Source organism: Sebastes umbrosus, chromosome 22 (assembly GCF_015220745.1).
Source record: "Sebastes umbrosus isolate fSebUmb1 chromosome 22, fSebUmb1.pri, whole genome shotgun sequence".
Classification (NCBI taxonomy): Eukaryota; Metazoa; Chordata; class Actinopteri; order Perciformes; family Sebastidae; genus Sebastes; species Sebastes umbrosus.
In genome coordinates, this window is record NC_051290.1 from 527815 (window position 1) to 539298 (window position 11484).

An 11484-nucleotide genomic window follows, 5' to 3' on the forward strand; every position below is an offset into this window, starting at 1 on the left:
ATGAACTGAAACAGATGATTTATCCGTGGATAATCTTTTATATTTACAACGATGTATGAACCAGAGAACGACCGCTAAAACAAATAATCATCTAAGTTGTTAATTGTTTGATTTTTCCATCAAAGCGTCGGGCTTTTTAAATACCAACGCCAACACAATCAAACAAATGATCAGTTATTAAGACTGTTAATAATGACGGTTAATTACCTTTATATATTAATCAACTAATTATTTAATTGATCCAGCATTTATGTTTTAATCAAAATGTTTTTATATACTAATGCCGATATGATCCCTGATCTCTGGTACCAAAACAAACAATCAATTATTAAAACTAATGATTAATTTTTCTATATTGTTCAACTAATTAATGAATTATCGCAGTAATCCAAAAATTGTGTTTGCAAATCTGCAATTTTTTAATATTTTTTATTTAAAAGTCGGGCCGGGTCAGAGGTCAGAGGTCAGAGGTCAGCAACCTGCAGCTCGTTAGCTCCTCTCCAGTGGCATTTTTATTTATAATTGTTGTAAGTCTGATGTACGACGGTACGACGGAGTATTAGGGCCACACTGAGGGAAAGAAATACATCTAGATTTAGAGAATAAAGTCAGAAGTTTACAAGAAAAAAAAGTCTTAATATTATGTTACTTTATTTTTTTCTCATTAAGTTATATTATGTATATTATGTAGTTAATATTATGACTTTTTTCTCGTAAAGTTATAAATTTTTTCTCGTAATATTATGACTTTTATTCTCGTAATATTCTGACTTTATTGTGTAAATCTCAGATGTTTTTCCCCTCAATGTGGCCCTAATACTCCGTAGTACATTGTCTCTTTGGCCCTCACTGCATTAGACTTATATACTATATACTGAGACTATAAACTGTGTTACCTTCATCACAATGATCACATGTTTTGCGGCTCCAGACAGATTTTTTAAACGACCTCCGTCGTGACTCTCCGTACGGAACCCGGCTGATGAAACGCGTCTTTCAGGACGTGGACGCGTCTTTCAGGACGTGGACGCGTCCAGGAACGGGTTCTCGTCGCCCTGGTGGCTCTTCATGTGTGTTTTCAGACAGTGGCTCTGAGTGAAGGCTTTGTCGCAGACGGTGCACTGGTACGGTCTCTCCCCGTTGTGCGTCCTCATGTGGACCGTCAGGTGTTCCTGGCGCGAGCACGCCTTTCCGCAGACGGCGCAGACGAACAGCTTGATGCCGAGGTGGCTCCTCACGTGGTTGGTCAGGTGAGTCTTGCGTTTGAAAAAGCGACCGCACTCCGAGCAGCCGTACGGCGCCTCGCCGGTGTGCACGCGCATGTGCGCCTTCCGCTCGCCGTTGGATATGAAGCCTTTGCCGCACACGGCGCAGGCGAACGGCCTCTCGCCGCTGTGCGTCCTCATGTGAGCCGTCAGGCCGCAGTTGGAGAGGAAGGTCTTGCAGCAGACGTGGCAGAGGTACGGCCGCTCTCTCTCCGTGTGCGTCTTCTCGTGAGACTTCAACGTGCCGGGAAGTTTGAAACGCTTCCCGCAAATCTGACAGCTGTACCGCCGCTCGCCCGAGTGGGTGGCCTTGTGGCGGGTCAAGGAGCGCCGGTCGTACAGAGACTTGCCGCAGACGGTGCAGTGGTACCGGTCCCGACCCGTGTGCATCTTGCCGTGAGCTCGGAGCTGACCCTTCAGACCGAACGCCCTCGGGCAAACGTCGCACTTGTACGGTTTGTCGTCCACGTGGACCCAGCGGTGGATACTCAGGTTGGACATGTGAGCGAAGGTCTTGTTGCAGACGTCACATTTAAACGGGCGGTTTCCCGTGTGCAGGGTGGTGTGGCATTTGAGGCCGGTGACGGTGAAGAACGACTTCCTGCAATAAGAACACTCGTGAGTTTTCTGATATTTCTTAAGATGTCCCTTTAACTCCTCCACAGATTCAAAACGCTCGCCGCACACGCCGCAGACGCACTGCGGCTCGTCCACGTGGATCCAGGCGTGTTTGATCAGACCGCCTTGTATCCTGTACCAGACTCCGCAGACTTTACACGGCGTTTTACCGCTCCCGATCAACTTCCCCTCCACGCCGGACGACGTCAGAGCTCCTCGCCGCCGCCGCCTCCTCGTCTTTGACGTCTGCGGCTCGGGATCGGGTTTCCAGTCGTCGTCTCCGTCCAACGCCTCGTCTCCATCCTTGTCGTCGCCGGAGTCCAGTTGGCTCTCGGCGGCGTCTTCATCGCCGGCGTCCTCCGTGTCCATGTCCTGTTGCTGTGATGTTGAGCTGCCGTTACCGTCTACACGCTGAACGACGCTGATGTGGAGCAGAAATAATAATAAATTACTTTTTCTATTAATATGTTGTATGTATGTTTATATGTTTTAATATATTTTATAATTATTAATATTGACGAACAGAAGCTGCCCGACCGATCGATCGGCCGATATTCGCTCATAGCAGATATATATATCGGTGTCAACGTGCACGTCAGCCGATGAATGACGAGAAACTGAAGTACAGACGTGCCAAAGATACTAACAGGAATACTACTGAAGAATACTACTGAAGAATACTACTGAAGAATACTACTGAAGAATACTACTGAAGACTCAAAATAATGTATAAATAAAATAATAATAAATAATATATATATATAAATATATATAAAAACTAAAACTAAATGTATAAAGACTAAATATATAAAAATTTTAATTAAATATATATAAAAACTAAAACTAAATTAAATATATATAAAAACTAAAACTAAATATATAAAAACTAAAATGAAACCTTTCTGAAAAACTGAAACTAAAACTAGAAAACAATCTGAAAACTAACTCAAACTAAACTACAATAAACACTAATTATAACCTTAATAATAATCCAAAGATAAACAACACTTACTGGAGATAAAAGAAAGAGAGATGGCGGATAATGATGTCAGAATGATGATGTCACAATGATGATGTCACAATGATGATGTCACAATGATAAAATAAGTAGGAAGAGGACGGCAGCTGATGAAGAAGAGTGAGGACAGTTTATCCTGAAGCTAGCAGAGTTTATCGGGATGCTTACGGTGTAAAGCAATTTAATAAATCAGAAAATACTAAAAATAAAAAATTAAAATAATATTTAAAATGAATAAATTAAATAAGATGAAGAGTAGTCGTGATGCAGAACGGCTCTCTTTCTGAAGAACTGAAACCCTGACGTCCTCTTTCTCTTTAAATTACCTTGAACTGAGCCCGGCTTCATCACTTTGCATCGTCACGGCGGCGTTGGACGGAGAGTCGCTGGTGACGTCATCGTTTCTCTGGAAAAGCTCCTCCTCCTCCTCCTCCTCCTCCTTTTCCTCCTCTCTTGTCTGCAAGAGTTGAAGTTTTACAGGAAAAAAACTGTTAAAAATTAGCATTTTCAAGACTTTATACGACCCCTGTACGGAAGTATTATCAGCTACATGAGCCTAAATACGGAGGATGAAACCTGCCAAAATCTAGATTAAATAAATACATAAATATGCCATTAAATGCACCAAAATTATTATTTGTAATATTATTATTTATTTACCTTTATATTAAATTCTGTAGCTATCTACTCCTCTATTTAATTTCCTTTCATTTATTTATATAAATTAATTTTTTAAAATTATTTTTGCATTTATTTTTAAATGTACGTATTCATTATTAAATTGTATTAATGAATGAATTATTAATTAATTAATTCATTATTAATTAATTTATTCATTAATTTTATTAACAAATAAAAAATAAATAATTTAAAATTTAATAAACATAAATACATAAATAAATAAAAGTGAAACTTAATCGGAAGAATAAATAAATAAATTAATTAATCTAGTCATTTAGTTATTTTTTTTATATTGGCAGGTTTTGTCCTCCATACTAATGTGGTCCCCAGTAAAAGTATTGCCCAGTCAGTAGAGTGTCCTCTGTCCGTGTACTCGGTTAGTACTACTGCAGTATGTACCTTCAGTCGGATGTAGAGCAGCGTCTTCTCGACGCCGGTGGACCGCGTCCTGAAGATCTCCGCCGGCGTCAGCGTCTTCACGTCGAGCCGCTGCAGTCTGCGGCTGCGGTCCGACTTGAAGACGTCGAACGGTTTGTCGTCTCCCGCCAGCTGAGGGAAGGTGGACCTCAGCAGGTCCAGGAAGTCGGCCTCCTGTAGTCCACGAGGACACGTCACCTCCTTCACCGAGGACTTCATCAACACTGAGACAGAGGAAGCGGTCAGCAGCGGGATCTGCATCACGGCGCCGTTACAACACGGTGAACTCACCTTTGTTTGAGAGCACGTCGGACCGGGAGTCGTCCAGCATGCAGACTCTGAGGAGGTGGTGGGTGGGCTCCTCACCGAGGCGGGGTCTGCCACGCCTCCTCCTCTCAGACTGAACTCTGGGAGACGATAAACTGGAAGATGATTGGCAGAGGACACAATATCTGGTTATTCCTGCAGCCGTCTACGAGTACGGAGGACGCACGCTGCCAAAATAAACAATAAATAAATAAATGACTCGTTGAATTAATAAATGTCATTAAATGTAACAAATATAATATTAAAAATAAATGTAGCCATTAATAATAATAATAATAATAATATATTGATATCTGTTTTAATTTTCTTCTTTATTTATTTATCTTTGCATTAATTCCCTTATTTGTTAACTTTTCTGTTTAATCTTCAATTTTATTTAATTCTGTATTCATTTTTATTGGATTTTAAAATAAATTAATTATTTTTGCATTTTTTATTTATTTATTTTGCATTTATTTTATATTTATTTAGAATTTATTTTATATATATTTTTAAATGTATGAATTAAATAAATAAGAAATGAAAAAATAAATAAACAAATAAATGAAAAAATAAATAAACAAATAAAAATTAATTAAAAAAATATATATAAATAAATTTAAATTTAATAAACATTAATATATAAATAAATAAATAAATAAAAGGGAAAATTAAACAGAAGAGTGAATAAACAAGGGAATTAATACAAAGATAAATAAATAAAGAATCAAATTAAAACAAATACCAATTTATGTCACATTTTATCAATTAATTAATGGCTACATTTATTTTTAATATCATTTTTGATATATTTAATAACATTTTTATGTATTTATCGAGTCATTTATTCATGTATTCTTGATTCTGGCAGGTTCCGTCCCCCATACTTCATTCAGCTGATTATAGTTCAGTATAGGGTTCGAGTTATCTTTTCAAGGTTAGGAATATTCTTTAATCATATTATGTTTGGTACATTCAATGGCATATATATTTATTTATCCCTTTGTCTTTAGTTACCTGGTGCAGGTGTCGGTTTCATCGGCCGACGTGGTGGCCGAGCGGGACGGAGAATCATCTGGTCTCTGCTGAGGATGAAGGTCTTCACTGCTGCTCTGAGGATCCTCTCCGTTCTGGAAGAGGTTCGTTTAGGGCGTCCCGCAACATCACGCAAATATCATTTATATCGCTGTCTTCAAAGTCGTGACGCTGTATTAAATCACAGTACCTTCAGTCGGATGTAGAGGGCAGAGTTTCCCCGTCCAGTCAGCCGGATGCTCCTGCAGATCTCCTCCGGCGTCAGCGTCTCCACCTGCAGAGGACGAAGCGTCTTCGTCCTGTCGGAGGTGAAGACGTCAAACGGTTCCTGAGCAGCCAGCTGAGGGAAGGTGGACCTCAGCAGGTCCAGGAAGTCCGTCTCCTGTAGTCCCGGAGGACACGTCACCTCCTGCACCGGGTACTTCTTGAACACTGAGGCAGGAAGACAGAAACCCGTCAGTCGGTTTGAATGTTCACCGCCAAAGAGGCCTCCGTCTCTGAAACGTACCCGTGTTGGAGAGCACGGCGGTCCGGGAGTCCTCCAGGATGCAGATCCTGAGGACTAGATGGCTCGGAGCATCACCGATCCGAGGTCTGCCGGGCCTTCTCCTGTCAGACCGACCTCTGGGGGAAATTAACCTGCAGGATGAAGATCGCCAGCAGCTTAATAACCGAACAACAGGCGGCTGCTCACACCTAGCATGTTGCTATCGGCTCACCCCACCGAGCAACAACCCGTCATCAGCACGCAAACACATCCAACGGCATGCTAAGCTAACTAGCATGCTAACACATCCAACGGCATGCTAAGCTAACTAGCATGCTAACATGTTAAAATAACCAGCATGCTAAGCTAACTAGCATGCTGTATCGTCACCTTGGTGTTATTTGATAATCCGGGTCCTTCAGATCTTCTCGTCTCTGTCTGGAGCTCATCGCTGACAGCTGCTGCTCTTCATCACCACCACCATCATCATCCTCCTCTTCGTCATCGAACCACAGGAGGCCCAGACTGCCGGTGTCCTCCACACCTGAACACAGGTGAGTTCAGTTAAACCACCTGACCACAGGTGAGCTCAGTTTAACCGCCTGAACACAGGTGAGTTCAGTTTAACCACCTGAACACAGGTGAGCTCAGTTTAACCGCCTGAACACAGGTGAGTTCAGTTTAACCACCTGAACACAGGTGAGCTCAGTTAAACCACCTGAACACAGGTGAGTTCAGTTAAACCACCTGACCACAGGTGAGCTCAGTTTAACCGCCTGAACACAGGTGAGTTCAGTTTAACCACCTGAACACAGGTGAGTTCAGTTTAACCACCTGAACACAGGTGAGTTCAGTTAAACCAACACTCAGCCGGCTCAGCTCAGCACCAACATCAGCAGTGTGGTTTTAGTACTTTTACTGTAACAGAGTATTTATTTTTACAGTAACTCCACACTGTTTTTATTTAATTGTATAAACAGGTTTAAAAGGTGAAGACGTACCTGACTGCTGCTGCTCCTCCTCCTCCTCCTCCTCTTCCTCACCACTCAGAACCACCACCTCCTGGTCCTCCAGGTCTGGGATCAGGGCTTCATGTTGTCAATCAAAAGAAAAACAAAGTCAGACACACACATAAATATATATATATATAAATATATATATATATATTTTTCTAAAAGTGAAGATGTGAACAGCCGAACGTGTCCGGAAACACACGAAGGTGCAGTCGCGTGTTCGCAGCTTGATAGAGAAGAAGCCCATGAAACAACATGTGAAAACAAGCTTAACAAACTAAGCTTCCCTTCATTTGTTAACTCAAGGCTTTTATTCTGAAATATGTGCTGGACAGTGTTCTAGAACATGCAGTGACTTGCAGAGCTCCATGAATGAATATAGTACGGAGTTTTAATTGTGGATTTTTACTATTATTTACAAATTACCACGCGCTTCTTAACCTTTTAACCTGTCTAAAATAAATATAAATTATTTTTATCATGAAGTTAAAGGGACTATTTGTAACTTTCAGAAATGCTTGTAAAGTTATGACTTTTTTCTCGTGATATTACGACTTTTTTCTCGGAAAATTATGACTTTATTATAATATTACGACTTTATTCTCGTAATATTACGACTTCTTTTCTTGTAAAATTATGACTTTATTATAATATTACGAGTTTATTCTCGTAATATTACGACTTTTTTCTCTTAATTTACGACTTTTTTCTCGTAAAGTTATGCCTTTATTCCCATAATATTACGACTTTTTTTCTCAAAATATGACTTTTTTTCTTGTAATATTGTGACTTTATTGTGTAAATCTCAGATGTTTTTTCCCTCAATGTGGCCCTAATACTCCGTAGTACATTGTCTCTTTGGTCCTCCCTGCATTAGACTTCTAAACTATATACTTAGACTATAAACTGTGTTACCTTCATCACAATGATCACATGTTTTGCCTAAATGTTTCTTCAGATAGTAAAGGGTGCTGACCCCTGCTCTAGACGGTTTTTAAATGGAGTTCAACAATGCACATAATGTGTGCCTGCAGGTGTTATATCTGTGTTATATCAGCATTATATCTGCGTTATATCGGCGTGATATCGGTGCTATATCAGCGCTATATCTGCGCTATATCGGCGCTATATCGGTGCGATATCGGTGCTATATATCTGTGTGATATCGGTGTTATATCGGTGTGATATCGGTGTGATATCGGTGTTCTAGCTGTGTGATATCGGTGTGAAGTCGGTGTTATATCTGTGTTATATCGGTGTGATATCGGTGTTATATCTGTGTTATATTGGTGTGATATCGGTGTGATATCTGTGTTATATCTTTGTGATATCGGTGTGATATCGGTGTTATATCGGTGTGATATTGGTGTGATATCGGTGTTATATCGGTGTTATATCTGTGTTATATCGGTGTGATATCGGTGTTATATCTGTGTTATATCGGTGTGATATCTGTGTGATATCGGTGTTATATCTTTGTGATATCGGTGTGATATCTGTGTTATATCGGTGTTATATCGGTGTTATATCGGTGTGATATCGGTGTTATATCTGTGTTATATCGGTGTGATATCGGTGTGATATCGGTGATATATCGGTGTGATATCGGTGTACTATCTGTGTGATATCGGTGCTATATATCTGTGTGATATCGGTGTTATATCGGTGTTATATCTTTGTGATATCGGTGTGATATCGGTGTGATATCTGTGTTATATCAGTGTTATATCGGTGTGATATCTGCAGACCTTTCCTCTCCAGTTTGACTCTCGGTTGCAGCAGCAGCTCCAGTTGTCTCCTCTGCAGCTCGACCTCCCTCCTCAGCCCCGCAGCCTCCTCCTCGTAGCCGGTCACAGTCCTCTCCACCACCGCTAAGATCTCCTGAGCTGCTGTGCTCATCTTCTCAGTCACTATTCCTCTGAGGATCTCCGCTTTAGACATGTTCATGTTACTGAGACCAGAGAGAGACTCCGAGCCGCTGCTGCTCCTCTTCATCCAGTAGAACATCTTCACTTCGTCTCCGAGGCTGCAGCTTCTTCTTCTTCTTCTTCTTCTTCATGCACAACAACTCTCTCTGCACATTTTCTGCACAAGGTGTAGTTCCGGGTTGTGGAGTGGTGCAGCTACAAATGATGTCCGACTACAAACTAAATCAAATGAGGTGCAGCTTTTCTAATTTCACACACACACACGCGCACACACACTGTTCAGAAGGTGCAGCAGTTTAACCCTAAAGCATCCCCTCACCAGCCCATGCATTGATCACATGCACGGACCAATAGTCTGCGGCTCTGCGCATGGTCTGCACATGATCAGAGAGTGCTGTGATTCCAATCACAAACCTCATCTGTCCTCCAACTCAGCTCAGCATCAGTGCTGAAACCTTCTGGACTCCTTTCTCTTTATTCACATGAGAATGTGAGTAGTTATTATAGTTGTCTATTGTTCAGTATCTGCATCGCTATAATAATTATAAAGTCACCTGTATCATGTTATAATGCTCATGCTCGTGTTTCTATAAGAGTTTGAATGATAAGTTGTGTGTTTCAGTGAGAGCAGCGCAGTGAACGGGCATGCGGCCGTCATTAAGGGACCGTCGCACAACTCCTCCTATCCCCCTCTGTGTGCACTCTGCTCATTGAACTGCATGAGAGCCTGAGGCTGCTGTTTGCTGACGCTCCCTTATAGTTAAGAAGGCTTTGTTCTCCTCCTGTTGTTCCTGTTTAAACTGTTTAGCTTGCATTGAATTTCATACCATACTGTTTGTTTATTATTACTACATGTTACTAATGCCTGCTCATGTTTTCTATTTTATTCTCTGTATTTTAGTAACCTCTATTCACACAAGGATTTACAAACCATCTTCAATCAATAAATGAGTGATATCTCAAAGAGAGTGTGTGTGACCTGGACTAATTGATATATCACCATCATCATGAAATTATATATATATGTATATATATAAATATATACATATATATATAATTTCACATATATATATATGTATATATGTATGTGTATATATACACATACATATATATGTGAAATAGTAGTATTTACTGCAGTACAAGTACTAGTATGTATACATATATATATATACATATATTTTTATATATATATACATGTATGTATATATATATATATATATATATATATACACATGTAAACAGGTAGTAAAACAGGAAGTATAAGTATAAAGGTAAACTAGATAAATATCAGTGAATAGAAACAATACTACTATGTGGGATGGAACCTGCTAAAATCAAAAATAATAAATAAATAAATGTGTCATTAAATGTAGCAAAAACAATATTAAAAATATATCTAGCCATTAATTAATTAATTTATAAAAATGCGACATAAATTGATATTTCTGTTTTGATTTGCTTCTTTATGTATATATATATATTTTTGTATTAATTCCCTTATTTATTTACTCTTCTGTTTAATTTTCCCCTTTATTCATTCGTGTATGTATTTTTATTACATTTTTAAAAAATGTGCACTTATTTTTTTTAAAGAAAAGTAAATAAATAAATAAGGGAATTAATACAAAGATTAACAAAAAAAATAAAGATGCAAATTAAAACAGAAATATCAATTCAATTATTAATCAGTTTCCTTATTAAACACATTTATGACTGGCAATTCAATAAATTGCAGGTTTATTATTGATTTAATATTATACTATGTGTTTATTATTATTATTATACTGTATTATGTCATGTTATGCTATATTATTATTATTATTATTATATTACTATATTGTGTCATGTTATCCTATATTATTATTATTGTTATTATTATTATTATTATTACTATTATATTGTATTATGTCATGTTATGCTATATTATTATTATTTTTATTTTATTTTATTATAATAATATTGTACTTATACTGTTCCTACCTTCTATTATGCTGCTATATGAATAGAAACACTGAGTATCATTCCTCGGCCTCTGATTGGCTGACCCTGATGAAGGCAGGGAGTATCAGCCAATCAGAGGCGGAGTAGAGCGGGGTCACAGTGTGACAACATCCGATCCAGACATCCCGCGCGTTTCTTCCTGCAGGTACCAACACAGTAACAACACGGTAACAGTACCAACATGGCTCTAGTCGTGTCTACAGCCGAGATGCTGAGAGGAGTCGTCGTAGAGAAGCTGACTGCAGCAGCTCAGGAGATCTTAGCGGTGGTGGAGAGAACTGTGACCGGATACGAGGAGGAGGCTGCAGGTCTGAGGAGAGAGATCGAGCTGCAGAGGAGACAACTGGAGGACATGATGCTGCTGCAACCTCAGAGGAGACAACTGGAGGACATGATGCTGCTGCAACCTCAGAGGAGACAACTGGAGGACATGATGCTGCTGCAACCTCAGAGGAGACAACTGGAGGACATGATGCTGCTGCAACCTCAGAGGAGACAACTGGAGGACATGATGCTGCTGCAACCTCAGATGGAGCTGCTGCAGGACCAGAAGCTGCAGCCTCTCATCAAACAGGAGACAGCAGGTAACTCCACGTGTTGCACAATATTACACAGATGCAACATATTGCACTGTTAAATTGGGACAGTGCAGTATTTGTAATACTTTAAAGCATTTGCTGGTAATATTGCTGTACTTTTACTGCAGTAGGATTTC

At 39.6% G+C, this 11484-nt stretch overlaps 2 protein-coding genes across 5 annotated transcripts in view; one reads left to right on the forward strand and one right to left on the reverse strand.

Moving 5' to 3' along the window:
- Nucleotides 1-837: 837 nt before the first annotated feature.
- Nucleotides 838-9019, reverse strand: LOC119481744 (zinc finger protein 436-like). Of its 2 annotated transcripts, XM_037758924.1 has the most exons (10): nt 8589-9018; nt 6829-6915; nt 6218-6371; nt 5849-5979; nt 5531-5772; nt 5323-5435; nt 4291-4421; nt 3982-4223; nt 3228-3358; nt 838-2304 (listed from the first exon to the last, which is right to left on the reverse strand). In XM_037758924.1, exons 1-10 carry the CDS (start codon nt 8845-8847, stop codon nt 1017-1019), a joined length of 2778 nt encoding a protein of 925 aa, XP_037614852.1. In that variant the 5' UTR covers nt 8848-9018; the 3' UTR covers nt 838-1016. The 2 variants fall into 2 exon arrangements, with proteins under 2 accessions (XP_037614852.1, XP_037614853.1); XM_037758925.1 differs by lacking the exons at nt 3982-4223; nt 4291-4421; nt 5323-5435 and having other exon boundaries at nt 8589-9019.
- A 118-nt stretch (nt 9020-9137) lies between these two features.
- LOC119481760 (zinc finger protein 510-like) overlaps nt 9138-11484 on the forward strand; it is a 15274-nt gene continuing 12927 nt past the window's right edge. The window contains exons 1-2 of one of the 3 annotated variants that reach the window (XM_037758953.1): nt 9138-9258; nt 10915-11353. In XM_037758953.1, coding sequence (XP_037614881.1) covers nt 10951-11353 — 403 coding nt within the window. In that variant the 5' untranslated portion in view covers nt 9138-9258; nt 10915-10950. Of the gene's footprint in view, nt 9259-10716; nt 11354-11484 lie in introns of those variants that run through there. The other 2 variants (XM_037758955.1, XM_037758954.1) reach the window with 2 other exon arrangements.